The sequence below is a fragment of the Staurois parvus genome, unplaced genomic scaffold (genome assembly GCF_062004578.1).
Source record: "Staurois parvus isolate SC_StPar_1 unplaced genomic scaffold, SC_StPar_1.0 ptg000154l, whole genome shotgun sequence".
Classification (NCBI taxonomy): Eukaryota; Metazoa; Chordata; class Amphibia; order Anura; family Ranidae; genus Staurois; species Staurois parvus.
In genome coordinates this window covers 16,694,806-16,716,657 of record NW_028317950.1, presented here as the reverse complement: position 1 = coordinate 16,716,657, position 21,852 = coordinate 16,694,806, and the positions used below count along the sequence as shown (strand labels likewise).

At 39.0% G+C, this 21,852-nt stretch overlaps 1 protein-coding gene across 3 annotated transcripts in view; it reads right to left on the bottom strand.

The window, feature by feature from the left end:
• The window catches only part of NTNG2 (netrin G2), a 175,627-nt gene that overhangs the window by 144,953 nt on the left and 8,822 nt on the right, over nt 1-21,852 (bottom strand). For 2 of the 3 annotated variants that reach the window (XM_089675115.1, XM_089675117.1), the window contains exon 2: nt 106-924. In XM_089675115.1, the coding sequence (XP_089531241.1) occupies nt 106-318 (213 nt within the window). In that variant the 5' untranslated portion in view covers nt 319-924. Of the gene's footprint in view, nt 1-105; nt 925-3,119; nt 3,638-21,852 lie in introns of those variants that run through there. The other variant, XM_089675116.1, reaches the window with a different exon arrangement.

Here is a 21,852-nt window from a genome sequence, read left to right as displayed (position 1 = left end):
ATTTTGTGAACTGGACAATCCTTGAACTATTTGAGCCCACAAAAAGTCTGCAATTTATGTACACCATATGCACTTAACCAGAAACAAAATATGGCAGGTACTTACATGGGTGCAAAAATACTCTGCTGGATCCCCACATGTTATTCCAGGTGGGTCCACCTTAATTATGGCATACTCTTTCATAACAATCGGCTTTGGTTGGCAGGCGTAATATTCCCAGGATGGGCCGTCATCAGACGTTACCCAGGATTTACAGATGTCATAATGTCCCAGTGCCAGAGGCAGGTAGTGTACGAGAAGGGCAAGCAATGGCAGCATAGTAACTGGCAGGGGCGAAAGCGTCCTCCAGGAGTGGAGAAGCCTAGGAGACTTGAAGGGGAATCTTTAGGGGACTCAGCTACTACTGTCAGGATCAGCATGGAAACACCTCATTGACAAATATGCAGAGACTTTCAGGTTGCTCCACCTCTAAAGGACAAGGTTCGTGCTTTGTACATTCGAAGATCCGGAGAACTCAGACCTTCATGGAAAAGTCCATGTGTTGCATATAATTTTTCCAAATTTCCAGTTCTCTTTTTGTCTGCATTGAAACATCTATTGCTTAACAAAGTAATGATCAACACTTTGATTGTCCACTCCTAGACACAACAAGAGATCGCCAAATTTGTCCATTATTCTTGATGCAACTCCAGAAGAAGACATATTTTATTTTTGAACAATTTTAGCAAGAAAGGATTACCAGATTTAAAAAAAAAATCTATTTTCTTAGGTGGTAACGTTGAGAAGTATAGGTTCAAAGAACTAAGTTGTACTCTTCCAATCTTACATCCAAACAAGAAACTCAGAGGTTGTCCTCAACTTTTTCCTGAACTGTCCACTTATTCATCTCGATGAACATTGTGAAATGTTCTCAACCAGCTATTCCTGCAAGAATATAACAAACAAGTTTACATGTTAGGAGAAAAGAAAAAAATGGGCTTGGGAACACAATTTTCATCCATTGTATCTGCCAACTGAATCCACACAACAGATGCTTAGTCTTTCCTATCTAGACATCTTTTTCTCTCTCAAAGTCACTGTATTTAGTTCATAACAAAATATATATTTATATATGTTTTTCACAAAAGGAATACATGCACAGGAAATATCAATTAGAAGAATTTGTTTAATATATTCTCTCCTACTCGCCATAATGCTGACACTGCTATGGTACATGCAGCTTAGTGACATAATTCCATAAGTGTGCATCCATATATTTTGAATGGCATTTCTGTGAATTAAAAGTCCTCTAGTAACCTTTGTGAATAGGATTCACTAATGACCTTGGCAAGCTCAGGCAAAAGGAGGTCTCACAACCCCAGGCAGAGATAGACAACTGGCGTTACTATTCTGGACCACCCGGACATAGGCCCAGTACATACTATAAGGAAATCGGATGAACGGTTGTCCAGTTTTCTTTGATGTTTTACAGCAGGTGGAAATCAAGGATGGTACTAACTGTAAGTAAATTTTCCTACAAAAATTGTTGTTTATTGTTTCTGATCATGCAAAGTCTTTCGTATCTGATTTTTCTTGTACGAAAACAGCACACATTAAAACGAAAATTGTTAGTTCTGTTAACAAAAGAGAAACATTTTGGAGTTTGTCCCTTCAAAAATTTTGGAAAGTCTGAATCAGATGTCGAAAGCTTTGTACACACTATACGAAAATCAAACGATCGTTCCTCGTCATTTTTCTTCTTATTTTCCCATAGTGTGTGCCCCACTTTAGACCTGTGTGCTGCACTGTCTATGACCGATATGCTTTTACCACTGTTTTAGACACTCAACAGGAGGAAGTACACCAATGGGACTATACAGAATTTGTTCATTATTCATTTCTCTATTTGACCAATTCCTTATTCCTCTTACAATTCTACTTCTGTTGAGAAAAGCAAACCATCTGGGGAATCTACTGTATATACATTGTACTTATGTAAACAGATATATATCCAAAATGCTATATATCTATGTTGTACCAGCCAATTAGTTCAATATATACATTAGTAAATCATAATTAAAACATGAAAATAAAATCTTATGATCCCCGAGCTTCTATATTCACTGTTTCAAATTCAACCAAATGTTGTTATATCAAAAACACAACTCTTATAATTCAAATAAAGTTCCAATATATCTATTATGTTCGCACGGGTGCAGCTTGTTTCTTCAACTTAATCAAACTCAATTCAGAGAGTCCAATCACCACTTTGCCAATGTACTCACCTCCAACTTTGGACCTTTACAAACCAGGTCAATAACACCTTCCCCCACTGGGAGTCACTCCAGGTTTTGTTGTATGACTCTCTTTAAAGGTGTACCATACAAAAAGCAGAATTCTGAACTTGCATGTATTTATGCTCTGCCATCAAGCTCATGGACATAAGGTGGGGAACATAGTGTAGTATCTTAAAATCACTTTATTTGCATTGAAATAGCATTTACATTTAACAAAAACTTCAAGGCACTTGTTACTATACATTCAGTTCATTATAACCACCTGAACAAGCTTTCTGTGTGCTAGCGTTAAAACTGCAGTGCCTGCATCTCTTCAGTAGATAAGCCTTAGGGAATATCCCATCAAAAATGAAACTCATTTTCCAAGGGATGCCGTTTCCCGGGATTTTTTAAACTGGTATTCCTGCCAGTAACACAGTTCCTGTCCTAGAGTGACAACGCTCATTTTTGGCAAGAAAGATGGTATTATATACTGTATATATACTGTATATAGAGCAGCAGGGTTATCACCCTAGGACAGCACTACAAAACACTGAAAAAAGAAAGTCTAAAAAAAAAAACTAATGCAGCCATTACATCTAAGAACTGGAAAACTGATATATAATAGATGTATATACAAAAAAGAGAGAGTGCAGCGCTAATGTGAGTACCATAAATATTGATAAATGTTTATAATATAAAAAAACTGGTGAAATGCGTGATCATATTATAAGTGTGTATATAAATAACCAATAAAATCCAAAAATAATCACAAAAAATATATAGTGTCCAAAAGTGTTGAAAAATGGAGTGACATCAAGTGGTAAGTGAATCCGTGACAATTCTTCCTCCTAATGCACTCACCAGCAATAAAGGATAAATGAGCATTCGAAGAGAAAATCCTCCAAAAGGTGAAAACCCTTCCACAGCCAGAATGGATATATGACAGATGCAGCTGGGCTCAATGTGGAAATCCCTCTAGAAGAATATGTGATTTCTCCACAGCATAGCTTGGTCCCCGATCCAATAAGGCAATAAGAGTGGAGGAATATTCCCAGGAAGAAGAGAAGTAAAACGGTGATGAGGATAACCAGAAGAGGCTCTTCTCTCTCCTCCGATGGACTTCAGTGTCTTGTATGGAGATGTCTCTGGCTCCTTCATTCCTGTTCCAGTGACAAATGTTGGACTCCCCCGCACGTCTTAACTCTCAGAGTGACCGGGAATGTGGATCTCTCCAGCGGGCACACACACCACAATTTCTTCCCAAACTCAGTTCTCCTCCTCCTGGCCCAGAGCTGTACCGGAAGCACAGGGGTCCTTCTATATGTGTCCGTTCTCTGCCTCTGCTTATAATATGATCATGCATGTCACCAGTTTTTTCATATTATAATCATTTACTGATATTTATGGTACTCACATTATTGCTGCACTCTCTCTTTTTAGTATATGTTTTTTGTGGATGAAGTGGTTGTCCTTTTGTGCTAGCTGCTTGTGAAAATGTCTTCTTTTTGCGCTCACTACTTTCTTTCCACATATAATAGATGTATGCTTTTGGGTTTAATACTGCTTTAACCTGCCCTTCTGAAACTGCTCACATCTGTTCCAAGAAGTAAATCACAGCGCTGAGTCACAGTCAAAATTCCTAAGCTCTGATGAAAGAGGAGTGTTTGGCCCCTGAAACGCATTGCATTTTTCTGCTGTGAATCAACTTTATCATTAAGATTTTTGGACTGTTGAGCATTTTTTAATCGCTCTCATTGAATGGTATGTATGAAATATTTTCACCTGACAGGTGTATTTCAAAGGAACCTTTTCCGCTGACAACATTTAAAGAAGCTGCTATTACATGCCAAACTATTCATCTTGTAAAATACTTGTTGTGCATCATCAGTAAACCAAAAAGCCCTGCTCCAGAGATCCAGCTATTCCTTCACTGCGAGCATCATTGCCTTTCGCATAATATAAAGAAGGTGAAATCAGGATGTCAATCACACTGAAAGATACCTCTGCCATCCAAGTGAAACCCCACGCCTGCTCTCTGCATATGTCACAGAGATGGAGATAACGATCTGGTTACAAACTTTGAGAAAAAGTCTGATTTGTATGTCTGTTCTGTCAGTATGATTTCTGTGCACGCTGCATGGCGCGTTTAATAATGCTGATAAAGTAGAATATGGAGGCACCATTATGTTTACATGCTTGAGGAATGCTTACTCTAAGGGCTACTGATAGGTGTCATTAGTCATTAGCCTTGTTTAAAAGTTATTGTTTCCAGTAGGGATGCACTGATACCAGTAGCGGTACTGATACTGAGTATTTTCATGAGCATTGGCTCCCCTTTACATAGGCTATGCCCCCTCCAGTCCATCATGAATACTGCTGCCAGGCTCATCCACCTTACCAACCATTCAGTGTCTGCTACCCCTCTCTGCCAATCCCTCCAGTGGCTTTCACGCTCCCAACAAATAAAATTCAAAATACTAAGTATAACTTACAAAGCCATCCACAACTCTACCCTCAGCTACATCACCAACCTGGTCTCAAGATATCAACCAAACCACTCTCTTCGATCCTCCCAAGACCTTCTTTTCTCTAGTTCCTATGTCGCCTCCTCCCATGCTCGCCTCCAGGACTTCTCCCAAGCTTATCCATCCTATGGAACTCCCTACCCCAATCTGTCCGGCTAACTCCTAATCTATCCACCTTTAGACGATCCCTGAAAACCATTCTCTTTAAAGAAGCCTATCCTGCTTCTACGTAGTAAACTGCCATTTATTTCCTCCATTAGCACATCCCCCCACAGCTATTATCTTTTGTATCACTTAACCCTTCCTCCTAGATTGTAAGCTCTAACTAGCAGGGCCCTCTGTTTCCTCTTCTACCAAATTGTATTTTAACTGTTATGTCTACCTTCATTTTGTAAAGCGCTGTGCAAACTGTTGGCGCTATATAAATCCTGTATAATAATAATAATGAGTACAAATACTGGAAACTGATACTTTGCAGTGCCATTTGATTCAATAAAGATTAGAATGTGATATGAACAGGAATGAGATTCCTGTCCAAATCGTATGCGGTTTCCCCACTGCTCCTGTGTGAACCCAAGCTTGTCCTAGCCTGAATTCATACAGGAGCGATGTGGGAAACCTCCCTTCAGGGATCCTATGCTGAGTGGAACATGGGCATGTGGGGATGTATACTATGGAGGAAGATGCTCCATATTCTCATCTCCATGCCGAGATGACAGTTCGGGCAAGAGGGCTTCTGATTGGTCAGCACTATCACATGGACGGTGCTGACCAATCAGATGCTGTCTAGCCCCTACTGTCATCGCTGCAAGAAGAGGAGAGAAAGCCGTGGGGATTTAAAATCTCCAGCCCTTTGCTCTCAGGCAGTGGGTTGAATGGCACTGGGTGTTTGCCACCTGGAAGAATACCATAGCTAAATGACTAGAGTGGTGAGTCTGCCAGGGACAGCGTGGGAGAGAAAGTAAAATACAAAATAAGGTTGGATAGGCGATCTGAACTCACAGCATACACTTCATTTTATAACATTAGCATTGTAAGGCCTCATTCACATGAGATCTGAGACCCATAGTCCATATCCATTATGGTTAAGAGGCTGGATTCACCAGGTGCTGCATGCATGAAGCCCCTTCAAGTATAGACTTGATTAGGGATGCAGTGGCTGCACCGACAGACAAGCATTGCCTGTATTCAGGGATACTCACTCACACAGCTGTCAAATTGAGACAAGCACCTGTGTCCATGCAGTTGCTGCATCCCCATACACTTGAATGGGTTGCCTGAATGCAGCTCCTGGTGGCTCCAGCTGCTGAAACACATGGCCCATTTATGGACTACTGGTCTCAGCGCCCGTATGAGGCCTAATAACAATACAAATAACAGTTATTTTTGACAGTCCAATATAAGCTTTCTTGAAATATTGCCTTTCATGTTGTGAGTGCTGCCTATCTGCTGCCCATCTCTTTCTCCTTTAACAAACCATAGTTTCCAAGGACTCCATATGCCATGGTTCCTCACTGCCTGCAAGATAATTTGTGCTTCCTGTAGTTCAGAAAGTAGGCTCTGGGAAATGTGTGACCCAAGCCATGTATAATTACAAGGCTTGACATATGTGTCACTGCATTCAACAAATTAAATGTGTGGGATTTTTCAAAATGTACGTTTCCGAACTTCAAGATTCTTTAGATTAATAGCAGTAGGCTAGAAATTCAATGAAGAAATGAATATATGATTTTAAATTTTGACTTTGACTTAAAGTCAATTTGGGATAACACCTGCTTTATATTTATTATATGTCTCCATTCACATAGCATAACCTAAAAAAAAATAAAACATTACCCTTTTAGATGCACTATTATGGACCATCCAGCAAGGAAAAATCCTAAGTACTTCTAATTGTTTATGAGGGGGCTGGCCAGCTATGTTTAACATGATTAGTTCTGTTTTTACTGACGGGTCTTCATTATCAATTGTAACTAGATTTGAATGCTGTCTGTCCTAACATAGGGTTCGAGGTGTAGAGACTGAGCTTCTTGCATTGTATGTTAACCCCTTCGTGCCTAAGGGTAAAACAAATGTTAATGCCTAAGCACAATTTTGCAATTTTGACACAACCGCTTTGTGCATCCAGGTGGATTATACCTTATTTTTTCAGGGCAAATTGGCATCTTTCATTTGGTGGTAAATGGTTAATGGATATCTGCTGATTTATTTATTTTTTTATCAAAGGAAAACTGGCCCAAAATAGTAAAAACAATAATTTTTTTAGTTGTATATTTCTTGCTACCACCATGACCTTCCATCAAAGAACAACCCAAAAAAATTCTCCTCCTCTTGACGATTGCAGCAATGCCATATACGTATGTATATGTAGTTGTTGTTTGTACCCGAAGTACAGCCCAGAAACAATAGTACACATTTTTATTTTTTATCCTATCTAAAACACACTGACACTAACTGATACTAAATAAAAAAAAAATTAAATCCTGCCCAAAAAAATACTGACCCTGACCTTGACCCTTGGACTTTACCCAAACACTAATCCTGGCAGTGATCTTGATCTAGCAATTGTTTTTTTAATTAATTTACTTATTTTTTTACACACTTTTTTTTTTTACAATGTATCTTTCTCCTCCATTCAGAGAGAGAAAACACACGGTGGGCTTCACAGCAGGGGCAGACTGACCATTTGGAAACTCGGGCACTGCCCGAGGGCCCGGGGTCAGTAGGGGGCCCCATGAGATGCCCCTGGTACCTTTTTCATAGGCTTTTTTGAGTTTGGGCAAGGACACAGGGGCCCCATGAGCCCCTATTGCCCGGGGGCCCCATGATTTGTCAGCCCGCCTCTGCTTCACAGTGACTAGTCACTGTGATAGACAATCAGAGGCTATCACAGCAATCAGGTGACCCAGAATCAGGACTTCCGGTTCCCGATCATTAGTACAGGTCCCGAAGCTCTCAGTGAGACCCTGTTCTCTGTGCTGGGAGCACGCTGTGCTGCGCACTCTCAGCATAAAGACTGATATGCAAATATGTGGCCCCATGGGAAAAAACCGAGACCAGTGGGGCAGCATGCTTGGCACCAAAGAGTTAAGGGCTAACAGAGGACAAATATAGAACAGGCTCACTCTAACATTGTTCAAAAAACTTTTCAGTCAGCCATGACACCCTCTCTTGAGAAAGGAGAAGGCTAAAGAGAAAGCATCTAAAGTAAGAATTAAGAAAAAATTAGGCATGCTGTATTAATGGGAGCACATAACCAACATATAGTGGGGTTTTCTCAAAATTGACAGAAAAGTGGAAATGCGCTTTAAGACATTAAGCAGTAATGAGTAATCCAAGTAACACATGCAGCTAGCACCTCCAGCACCCTATAATACATTAGCAATGCCAGTATACTTCTCAAATGAGCCCCAAAAGCCCTATCTAGCATTCTATGCAAATACCAACTTTCTGAAAGCCCGGGGACTAGCCATAACTCTATGACTGTGATCTGGGCTAGGGGATTGGTGGCTCACTTTGTTGTGGGAGTCAGGGAGGAAGTATTCAGGTTTTATATGCAGTGTATGTGTGTGTGATATATATTTAATATCTTTGTATATACTGTATATATATGGGCAGCACAGTGGCTAAATGGTTAGCACTTCCACCTGGCAGTACTAGGGTCGTTGGTTCGAATCCGAACCACAGCACCACCTGCCTGGAGTTTGCATGTTCTCCCTTTGCCTGCGTGGGTGTCTTCCGGGTACTCCAGTTTCCTCCCACACTCCAAAGACATGCTGGTAGGTTAATTGGATCCTGTCTAAATTGGCCCATGTATGTATGAATGTAAGTTAGGGACCTTAGGTTGTACACCCCTTGAGGGTTAGGGATTGATGTGAATGTACAATACATATGTAAAGCGCTGCGTAAATTGACGGCGCTATATAAGTACCTGAAATAAATACATATATATATCTTTATTTAAAAACTGTAATAAACATTATAGTCCCCATAATAAAGCAGCATGATCCAGCATTCTACATTTATGTATAGCTTCCAAATATTACCATTCCATATTTATGCATTATTGTATATTTATATATACAGTTTATATAAACTTTGTAACAGCAGAGGCCTGGTATTATCTCTCTTTTACGTCCGAAGCCATTAAAGTGGTAAACATCCATAACATACTAAGCAAACAGGCAAAGTGTAACAAGGGAAATATTGCAATTAAAATCTATAAAACTAATATAAAAGACACAGTTGTACTAGAGGACTCGGACAGTGGTTATTAACACATTTTAAATATTTTACAACACAGAGCAATTTAGATCATAACAGAAGTGAATTAAAAATGTAATTTTCTGTTTTATATATATATATATATATATATATATATATATATATATATATATATATATATTAAAGGAGTATATTAAAACAGAAAAGAAGAACAAAAGACACTGCCATCTATTGAAGCAGTGAAACATTTTTCTCCACAAGGACATATACTGTATATTATATGAGGCAGTGGCTGGTGGGATTGTGGATGCTGTGTATGTGTCACCTACGTTTCACATATGCATGATGAGAGACTCCAGGGTTTATGGCTATAAAACAAACTTTTTTTTTCTTAGATCTTAATAATTTGTGTTTTGAGTCCTGAAGCCTGGAAGCTTTGTAGGGCTTTAATTGGGATAAATCCTCCATTCCTAGGTTCATATTTTACCTTGTAGTCTCAGCCGTGTACAGGCCTTTTATATGCAAGCTAAGAGATGCTCAAGGCAAGACAAATCTGCTTGTACTGTTTTTGAGTTTCCCTCTGTTATGCATCTTCTAACCTTGCCCATACCACGTGAAGCTGCCCCCCTTACAACTCGGATCTTAAATGCAGGCAGCACTTTAAAGAGACAGACACCTATTGCTGAACAAAATGGCGGAGCTTGTAAAACAATTAATATTGGCAAACGCTATCCAGCAGGAAGCAAACCGCTAAATCACACAGCAGATTCAACAGCTGACTAAAGCCCACCAAATCACCTTCGAGGCACAGCACAAGTAGACCTGTTTATAAAGCAGGGAATAAATGCAATGTTAGAAAGGCAGATGGTGGTGTAAGGGCCAACTTCTACATCTCAACAGGATTTTGGGGAAAATGTCCTTGGAACATGATGTTAAAGCGTACCTTGGCTCCAATAGGCCTACTTTGACTTACAATCTCAGATTGCCATTGCGTATCCTAAACTCAAAAAATAAATCCTATTCAGGCTCTGGGTTACCAAGGCCATCAGAGTGCAGCATCAATGTACACCTGAATAAGCCTGTGAGGTCCATATGTATTGTTTGTTCCATTTAACAGACAATTGGTTGCAATCAGAGGTGCTCAAGCATGCTTAGACTGTGGAGTGACTGGTCTGTATCCATTACATCAGAGCCTTGCCTGATAGGCTGCAGCATCACATTAGGCACATAGACCTTCAAAGTCTGGAAGAGTTGGTGTCCTGTGTGAAGAGTCATACTGCTACTAAGGGCTGGCTCTGGTATATGCATTCCAAACTTCTAACCACTGGAAAAAGGAAAATATAAACCTCAGGCAAAACTGTCTCAATTTATCAAAGGTGTAAACAGGCTCTTAAGGAGGGGTTGAGACACCCCTGGGCTTCAGATATTCATGTTCTTCTAGCCTCCACTTTGAGAAATACATGATATATACTATATATAGATTCTATTTGTAATGCTGGATTTAAAAAAAATGCACTAAAGGGCTGGAAGAAGCCTTGTATCTAACCTACAGCATTGGACAGGAGGTTAGAAAGGTTCTAGTAGACATGGCTGAAGCAATTAAAAGTTGTCTCCAGTCAGTGCCAAAAACAGGTTAGCGCCTTTTGAGGGATTGTAGGATACTAATAAATGTTTGAGCCCAATTTTGCTACTATAGCAGCTCCACTTACTGATCTCACTAAAAAGGAGCAAGTCCACCATGGTGAAATGAAGAGGCAGAGAGAGATTTTTAAGAGCTGAAGGCAGTATCATGTAAGGAACCAGTGTTACCCCTCGCGCACTTAGTCAAGAATTTCTTGTACAAAAAGGTGCCTCTGACATTGGCCTGGGAGCTGCCTTGTCCATAGCAATAATGGGGAAGAAACTTCAGTAACATACCTCAGCCAGAAACTAGGCCCTGCTGAGAGGAAACACGGGGGTTATATAAAAAACAGAAACACTACATGATTTGCAAGTGTGAAAGTGATGACAAGTTCCCATTGAAAGCAGAAGTAATGTAACATTCTTTTCCTTCCGCTGTGTGATGAGACACCTAGCTAACATAGTTACATAGTCAGTCTGGCTGAAAAAAGACAAAAGTCCATTCAGCTCAACCACCAAAAAAAATAGAAGTTTTAATCCTATACCCACAGTTGATCCAGAGGCAGGGGCGGACTGACCATTTGGAAACTTGGGCACTGCCCGAGGGCCTGGGGTCAGTAGGGGGCCCCATGAGATGCCCCTGGTACCTTTTTCATAGGCTTTTTAGAGTTTGGGCAAGGACACAGGGGCCCCATGATCCCCTATTGCCCATGAGTTGTCATTCTGCCCCTGTCCAGAGGAAGGCAAAAAAAAAACCTAGCAAAGCATGATCCAATTTGCTCCTGCGGGGAAAAAAATTCCTTCCTGATCCCCCAAGAGGCAATTGGATATTCCCTGGATCAACTTTACCTATACATGTTAGTATCCAGTTATATTCTGTGTATTTAAAGTGGAGCTCCACTCACCTGTCAAAAAATAAAAATCCGCAGCTACAAAAACTGTAGCTGCTGACTTTTAAAAAACGGTGCCCCCTTGTCCTCTGTGATGACCTCAAGGTGAATAGCTCTACACCGAGTTCACTATATGAACCACTGATGTATTTATACATGTTGATCATATCCCCCCTTAATCTCCTCTCCTCCTCTTCTCAAGAGAGAATACATTCAGTTCCTCTAATCTTTCCTCATAGCTGAGCTCCCCCATGCCTGTTATCAGTTTGGTTGCCCTTCTCTGTACTTTCTCCAGTTCCCCAATGTTCTTTTTTGAATTGGTGCCGAAAACTGATCTGCATATTCCAGATGATGTCTTACTAATGATTTGTTCAGGGGTAAAATTATATCTCTCTCTGGAGTCTATACCTCTTTTAATACAAGAGAGCATTTTGCTCGCTTTAGAAACCACAGCTTGGCATTGCATGCCATTATTAAGCTTGTGATCTACCAGATCCTTCTCCACCATTGATTCCCCCAGTTGTACTCCCCCTAGTATGTATGATGCATGCATATTCTTAACCCCCAAGTGCAAAACCTTACATTTATCAACATTAAATCTCATTTGCCACATAGTTGCCCAATTAAACAGTGCATTGAGGTCGGCTTGTAAAGTGAAGACATCCTGTAAGGACATTATTCCACTGCACAGCTTGGTGTCATCTGCAAAGACTGAAATGGGATTTTAATCCCAGACCCAATATCATTTATAAATATATTAAAAAGTAAGGGTCCCAACACTGAACCCTGGGGTACACCACTGACAACCCTAGACCATTCAGAGTATGAATCATTAACCACTACTCTCTGAATACAATCTTTTAGCCAGTTTTCTATCCATTTATATACAGATTTTTCCAAGCCTGTAGACCTTACATATTAACCATGTGTGGGGAACTGTGTCAAACGCTTTAGCAAAATACAAGTATACCACGTCCACCACAACCCCTCTGTCCAAGTATACCACGTCCACCACCACCCCTCAAACAGGTCAGGTAGGAAATCTCACTTTCGTCATTCACTACGTGTGCTGCCAGTAATACAGAGTCACGTCAGAGCTTACTGAGCTTCAAAGAGGGCAAATTGTTGATGCCTGCTTAGCTGGTGCCTCTGTAACTGAAGTTGGCAATTTATTTGCTGTGTCGTGAGGTACAGTATCTAAGGTTATGATGGCATATATGGTTTCTGGGAAAACGTCATCTAATAAGCATACATGTGGTCGCCATGGTCTACTGACCGAAAGAGACAAAAGGACATTGCACAGGCTTGTGACCCAGAATATAAAAACAATTGCTGCAAAAGTGACTGCAGAACTCAATCTCAGTCTTCATGGGACCCAATCTTCAAGGAACTGAGATTGAGCTCTTGGGTGTTTACCACTGCTACCATTTGAGAATTTCACCCTTATAGCTTACATCTAGAGAGAGAGCCTAGGCAAAAAATGGAGAGAGCCTACGCAAAAAGTGGAGAGAGCCTACGCAAAAAGAGGAATCGGTAGTGCCTTGGGCCAGATTTTCACCAGTCTAACACACAAGTTTTGATGCTATTTTATAAAGGACATTTCCTGGTCCTATTCTGCCTTAGAAATTTGTGATAAAACGGAATATCCAATAGGCAGCAGAGTTAGAACCACACTTTACTTTGTAATCTATCTGACCAGGTTAGACAAGCCCCCTCTCTTTCTCCATTTTGATTAGAAGTGGGGCCATTACTAAACAAAGCCATTATAGAACATCGGTGTGGGAAGACAGGAAGAACATTTCCAATAAGATAAAAATGTATTTTAGGTCAATTCCAAGTTAAACCTGTAAAAAAGAATTAAAACCTATTGCAGGGCAGTATTATAAAGATGCAACATGGGATTTTCTCTTTTTGCAAAAGGGGCAAGATTATCAAAAAAACAGAAGCCAATGGGAATGGTAGACTGAGCTACCCACTGAAGCTATATGACCACCACGTGGTTGCTGTTTTGTTTATGATGGTGGTTTCAGTGGGTTCAGTACTCCAGGGCTCACAAAGCAGAATGGCACATGTCATGCTAGTCTTCCTGTGTCAGCAGTATAGGATCGTGGTCCTCTTCACTGAATCCTTCTTGTGCTCGTGAATGTCTTTTAATTTAACTGGAGGTCATCATAAACCTTCCAATAAACATCAAGGACAATGAAGAAACTCCTTGCCCATTTGTGCCAAAGTGCGGCTGTTTTAGGCTACGTGGGCAGTATGGATAGCAACCTCAACAGGAGGAAATGACGCCAGGTTAAATAACCGAATGGCTCTTCAATTCTTTCTCGGATTCTTGTGCCTAATCATTATCCCTTAGTTTTCGACTCCTCACTAGCTTTCTGAAAGCAAGCACTACATTAAAGATTTGTTACTGCTTACCAACACAACGTTAACCTCTTCTTGGCCAATGCCTTGTACACACTAAAATCAAATTCTTGCAAAATCAGATGACAGTCAACAAATTATTAATTTCATCATTTTATGCAATTAAGCAACCCCAATAGAGTTAAAGCCACTAAGAGAATCTGACATGGAGAATGAGATCCCCTGGTAATGACAACTGGACAGTGCTGGGAAATCAGGTAGTGGATATTCCTGAGATCAGCTTTTGGTGATGGTACCCTTTAAGAACTGGGAAGCTGGAAGTCTATTATTAAACAACAGCCGAGCTTGTAAAGGGAGTCACACCGGTGACACACAAGAAATCGAGAGTAAATATTAGGCTTTGCAGCCTTGGTGCTATGGGAATAGTATGCACACATTGATCTGACTTATAGCATTCATATATCCACGTTAAGGTCTCTTTCACCCCCTCGCAAAGATGAAGGCCATTTGATTGAGACAAATGACTGGAACAGGCAAAAATCCATCTCTCATACTGGAGGATCTGAATGTTATCAAGATTGCGTTAGGCCCCACACCTCATCCTCATCACCCAAACAAATCCCCCCTTCGCTCCCTCCCTGTAATAATGCCCATAGAAGCTTATTGCAAAGAGATCTCTGTCCACCAGTTCATCTGCACAACCCTGTCCCATGTGGTTCCCAATTAATGGAGGAGACTTTTCATCTACAAGTGTTACTTGTACCGAAGCAAAACCGTCAGGCCGAAAGAGAAAACCTCATTAAATCTACGATAATAGAATAATTAACCCCCAAAGAGCCAACAGGACAAGACACTGTGTTTTATGGTCAATTCATTTATTCATGACAGATTAGTTGATGCAGATGACTTAATTAAGTTCCTGAAATGCAAATTTCCAAATATCCCCTGATTAGTCAAAACACTAGAAAGATGTGGGATTATACAAAATAAAATGACAATTCATTTATAGACATGGTTCACAGCTAAAAGGTGTCTTTTGCTGCACAAAAGCCATCTTTGCTATAGGCACCCTGTCAACTGCGCATATGCAGATGCTTGCCACTTTTCAGAATAGCACATATATATATAAATATATATATATATATATATATATATATATATAAAGGGTTATTCTACCCAAGGAGTCATTTTAAATGTTTTAACTTTAGCTTTTAAAAAGTTTATTTGTTCTTAAACTGATGTTTTATATCTAAATTTGTTTACTAAAAAAAAAACAATTTTGTTTTGGGTATCACACTATTGGTTTTTTCAAAGAAAAAGGGCAGCAGAGATTGTTAGCCTTCAGATTCTCGGGGGTTGATTTACTAAATGCAAATAGGCTGTTCACTGTGCAAGGGAGTTTTCCACAGAGTTTAGTGCAATTTCACTTTGCAAAGAATACCCAATCACGTGCAAGGAAAAAAAAAAACAGCACTTTTGCTTGCACATGCCTGGATGGCAGAATTCAAAAGAGCTTCTCCTCATTAAGCTCCTGGGAAAATTTTCTTGCAAAATGCAGTTTTCCTTGCACAGTGAACAGATTAAATCTGTTAAACCGAATTGCCCTATGGTCTTGTTGGAATAAAGCAAGCATGTATAGGAAGGGAGGAGGTAGGGAAAAGGTCGAGAACGGAAAGAGGAAGGAGTCTCTCCTCCGATTCATTTAACTCTGTGTTTAAAATATGAAGCGATAGTAAACCTTCACATTTAAAAAAAAATAAATAAACATGGCATATTTACTGTTCTTGCTCTGTGCAATTTTGCACAGAGCAGCAACAATCCTCCTCTTCTGGGGTCCCCCACTGAATTTCCTGGCTCAACCTTTTCAGCAAGTCCCCCCATAGGAAGCTGCTTTCTTGTCTGCATCTATAGACACAGAGAACAAATCTCAGCCTCGCCCCCTTTTTCGTCACAGGATTTGAATTACAGCATCAGGAGCCAATGGTTTCTTCTGCTATCAATCTGCCCAGTGAGGAGAGAGAGGGCAGAGAGAGCCGCGGGCACAGCACTGGATTGAGATCAGGCTCAGGTAAGTATAAGGGGGGATCATGTGGCACTGAAGTTTTTTTTTTAATCTTAATGCAGAGAATGCATTAAGGAAAGAACCTTAAGTCTTTACAACCACTTTGACCTTGAAATAGTTTCACAGTAAAGCTGCTACAGAGGGGTAAACATGCAAAAACGTGTATAGGACTCCACCTGTTGGCTGGAAATGAAAATGGTATATGTTTTTATGCAATAAATTATATCTAATCTAACCAAATACAGATTTGTAATATTTGTGCTGACCATAATAATAAAAAATAAAATTACACACACACACACATATATATATATATATATACACACACACACAAACACACACACAAGACTACTATACATTCCCATTTGTTTTATGCAATTACATTACTAAACCCAGGACCCTGTATTGACTATACCTGGTCTCCCACAGTACACAGAACATGGAAATGGAATTATTTTAGTAAATATAAACTGCTAAATACCTTTTCTCATCAGCAGTATATAGCAGTTATGTGACTTCTATCAGTGTTCAGCTGAGCACTGCTTAAAGCTTATAGGAGGAGTTTTCATTCTCATCTGACTCTCCTATGAGGCTAAATATCCCCTGACCCTCTGTCTGGACAGTTCTGATTGTCCCTCTGCTGATCACATGCACCCTCCCAAAGAAAAAAAAAAGCTCTCTAGCCATATTCACTAAACTGAGCATGTGCAGAGTAACTCTTGGAGCTCTGTACTATCAGCAGATGGATTGGGGATTTTTAGAAGATTGCAGAATCAGAGAAGACAGGATCAAACAGACTTTTTACACAATGTGGAGGATTAACCCCTTAGGTTCAACAGTGAGTATAACAAGCATGCTTTCATGCATACACAGACTGATTTTACTGTTGTGGGTTTAGTAACAGGTTATGTTACGCCCGGCTGCACTTGCAAGGTAAGCTGTAAGTATTATCCTATTGGTTATTTGTGAAAAAGGCACAAGAAGTTCATTAGGTGTCACCCCTATGTAAGCACATTTACAGTATTATTACTTTTCATTTACAAAGGCCAGGTGCAGTCTATGGTACTCCAGAATGAAAGTATTGATTTGTTAACCTTTATTCCCTCTAGGTTTACACAAAAAAGAAATGTGATAAGTTAACAAATGAAGGGACAACTGCCACTTCCATAAGTGTTGTCTTCCTAGGCCAGGGTCTACTTTGCCCTTATAAACCCAGTCTGGCTTCCAGTCCAAGAATCTGTACCGGCTCGGAGCATTGCAGGACCACAACACTTAAGAGAAAAAAATGGAAGGTTGAGGTACAAAAGCTAATTTGTTTTCACTTGAGTATGTACTTTTAACAGCCGCTTATAGACTATATATATATATATATATATATATATATAAAATAAAATAATAGTAATAATTCATGGTAATTATGATATTATAATACACACATCACAATAACACCTATAATTTTCTGGTGCCAGTTTTATTTTTTTTTCCTAAGCAATAGGTGCATTTTACTTAGCACGTCTTAGAAAACCCAAATTTGTTCACAGGTTTAACATTTACCCCTGGAATACTATAGACATTCAAGTAAATAACCTCTGTAGCTGTAGGTACTATGGACACTAAAATTTCACAATGAAAGTTCTTCTCTCAGCAGTTCAGCACACAGCGGTCACCCCTGCTCCCAGCAGAGGCTCAAATCTCTAAAGTACACAAAGAAAAAGGGCTCAAGGATGAAGATTTGAGCCTCTGAGAAAACAATGTAAACAGTTTCAGAACTGCTGCTGTGAAATTTGAGGATGAATTGCTCCAAGGTAACTTGAGCTACAGAGGACAGTGAGGCATCTTTGAATTCGCCTTCTCTTTTAAGTATATGTAAACATTTAAAGGTACCAAGACTGATCACAGTTACACTTTAAAATGTATCTAACCCTAAACCAAAAACTGAATATATTGTATCTGTAGATGTGGTGGTTGCATTTGTTTTCCTTTTTTTTAGGATTCTATTTTGTTTTTTCACCTGGTAATCTGATCAACAACACAGTTTCTGTCTAAGGATGGCTACACTTACTCTTCTACTGTTTCTTTGGAGGAACAACATAGCCACCCTTGGACAGTAGCATTGTTGACCTGTGGCGAGTGCGGGGTGTTAGACTGATTTGTGGACTGATTTGTAGAAGTAGATTGGCTTTACATAAATGACTCAAATATTAAAGACAAACACCAGCTAACACTTTTTAGGCAGTTAGATGAACAGTTTTTCTCTTTGGATAAAAGTTTTACAGAAATTAATAAAAGCTGACTGACCATTGTAAGCATCCCTGTCAATGTTAAATAAAGTGTGTGTCTTAACTCTGTGTCACTTTTGTTGGACTTTGGCTGGAATAACTGATCACCAGGTGAAAATAAAGGAAAAAAAGATGAAAAAAGGAAAACTAATAGAGCCACCACATCTAAGAATTGGTAAGCTGCAATAAATGTAATATTTGTTATTGGGTTTAGATATGCTTTACGTTAATCAACCCAAGGCTATGATGAGGACTAAGAATAAGAAGCAAAATATAGGACTGAGAAGATGCCATAGTTCACAGCAAAAACAAGGACATTTTCAAGGACAAAGACTAATTGTTTACTATGTGGTAATAGAAACATTCAGGGGTGTCTGACCCATCCCTTCCTATGTCCTTATTGGGTGACCTCACTGACCAGTAAGATGTATGAAGGATTGTTGGCAGTCATTGACTTTCTAGATGAAGTCAATATTTGCATATAACAGCCACTGCATTCTTGGGTGCTTTAGTACTCCCAGGGAACTTTAGAAGAAGGATGGAACTGCATTCAGATGCCTGCCAGTATAGGTAAATAAGAGATTACTCAGTTTTCAACCCATACAGGTTACATGTGCTCTTAGCAATCATAGGCATTTGTAAAATTAAAAAAAAATATTAGGAGCATACCCCATACCTGTCAAAAGAGGCGGCAGGCACAGACACAGCATGGTGCCCACTGAAACTGTTTAAAACAAGGTGGGGGCAAACAACATATTATACTGAAATTTAGGGGATTGGTTAATTTTTAAATAAGCAGCACCAGAAACCGAGGGCCATTTCATATCTGGGTATTTTTCTGAGATGTAATGAATAATTGTTTTGCAATTAAAAGCAGGAGCTGCAAAAAATGAAGTCTATGTAGCCAGTTCAGATCATGTGCTGTATTGCACAATGATGAAACAGCCTAATTTTTCTGCTGCTAATGCGCATTTCCAGGACTCACAGGAATATATGATAGTATGATAACGTCTGTTAACACATGTTAGAAGCCTCTACTATTGGGTGCATGGGAAAATGTCATTTTTAAAAATTATATTGCAGTTGTTTACAAATATTTACAGAAATCCTGCAAATATTGTACAATAACATGATATAAAAATGCACATCTACAAACAAAAGCATAAGCATAATATATATCACTGGGATATATAACACAATTGGACAATATTAGACATATTAGAACATTGCTAATATATATATATATAATATATATATAGAGAGAGAGAGAGAGAGAGACAAAATGCAGTAATTGACAACCGCCAATTAGAAATAATCTTTCACTGTCCTGTTTTGAAAGGTGAAAGTTGATTGGCTAATAGTCATCACTGTTAATTATCACTAGAGTTCTCTGCAATGCCTTTTAAAATACGCCTACACCCCTGGAAATGACAGAATATGGGGTCACTACATTTTAGGAGAACTTGTTAAAACAGATATATGGAAGCGGCCACTGCTAATATGATTTTTTTTAAAGTATAGGCTCTGATTTCACTACTCATGTCACTATTCATGACTTTTTAGACTTCACTGCCTGCATGCTTGTTCCAGAGGATCAGCATAAAAGCCCCAAAGACTGCACCTTTTAATGACCAAATTTATGACAACTCTCATGTTTCTATCCTCACAGCTTGTCCTTGAAATATGATTTATCTCAAATAAATATAACAATTGAGTTTATATATTTTTATATATCTTATACCTGGACTTTCATTATATTTAATTATTTATATGATATTAATAAATGCTGAGGAGAGTGCATCCAACTGGATAATGCTGCCTGCCATCTCAGGCTGGGGAGAGACTGATGTCATGTTCTCAACTGATCTCCCGGACAGGAAGTCAACTATGCATAAAATAGATCTATACAATAATAATATTATAATTATTGGTATTTCAGTATTATTATTGTTTATATCTGTTTTCTGCAAAGATTAAAAAACAAATCTTCTCTGAATGCAAACACAAATCTAAATAAGTAAGTTTTTGTTTTTGTTTTTTTCTGCAAGTAACTCATTTCAAGCTATTTTAACATATTCCTGAATGTAATTATAGAGGAAGGTTCACAATTTAATTTCCTTGTCATGACATAGTTTAATGATCAGATATCACATAAATATGTTTAGGTGCCCTCTCTAGCAACTAGTTATATGTCAGACAGTGCAACCAGCCTGTTTGAATGACTGCTATGCAAAAAAAAATCTATTATTCAAATGCTAACCAAAAAGCAAAATGTATAATGTTTTTCTAACAGTTGTTAGAAAAGTGTTTGTAACAAGTGTCTGTAAATCCAGAAAATTAGTAACTCTTATTTGCTCTTTTTTTTGGTCTGTAAAAGAGTAACTCCACTTTTATTGAGCAAAAAAAATATTTGTACATTGCAGGCATTTTACCAAACTTTGTTGCAGAGTCCTACCTTTTGTTATTCTGAAGAAATAGCTGTTTGTTTGGCTGTGTCCATGTGCAGAGTGAATCTGTATGGGAGTGATATCATAAGTAACAATCAGCTGCCGAACCAGCAAGGCTCTACTGAGGAAAGTGGCAGGGTCTGCATCCCTTTAGACGTGTTTTCCCCTTGGAAGTATCTAACCAAAAAGGATATGTTGTTGCAGGGGATGCCCAAAATCTGACTTGTATTTAGGTACAGACTTCTGGGAAAATCAGTAAGTCAATCACGCAACCAGGAAATTACATATCGGGGTGGGGGTGGGGGGGGCGTTCTGTACACCATCTGTATAAAAAAGCCTCCAAGTAGCCATACTGCATTGAATTTTACGGAAAATTGCTGCAGATTGAAGAGGAAAGGTAATTTGTGTAGCAATTGTATACGCTATATTATGCTATGTACGAAAGTGGAGTTGCCCTTTAAATATACTAATGAAAGTGTTATGTTATGTTATGTCTGTTTGATAGGTGTGAAAAATATCTACTGATCATATCTAAAATCTAGTAAGCTGATAACTTCCTTTACTGCCTGTGCTGTTAGCAGGTATCATTGTTTTCAACTATTCCTTTTCACTACAGAAGACCCCCCCTTTATGTTATAGAGAAGAAAAGAGGTGATATGTTCTTTAGTCCCATCATAGGATGACAATGCTGCTCCTCTATAGGTAGCCACCACATCTAAGGACTGATAACCTGCACTGTATTATAGTTTTGTTTTTGGGTTTACATACACTTTAAGGGCAATTGATGTCTGTGTTATATATAACAAAGCTGGAATGTACAGACCCTGGTACGAACTTATAAAGTATGACGTATATAATTGCAACTAACAGAACCCATTTAAAAAAACATTAAATATCTATCTATCTATCTATCTATCTATTTTTTTTATAGATACTGTATACTGTAACAGTATATGGATTCTGAAAGAGTCATCTGAAAATCCTATATGACATTTGTTTCTGATAGTTAATTCTTTGGAACAAATACTTTTCTATCCACATATCTAGCAGTCATATTTCTCTGGCCCTGAACAATGGATTTACTATTTGTATCCATTTTTATTGCTGTGAACGTCCAGACCCTAGTTATGACCCAGTGAGAGCACAGAGTGGGTTATAGCTCATAAAATAATGATTGTAT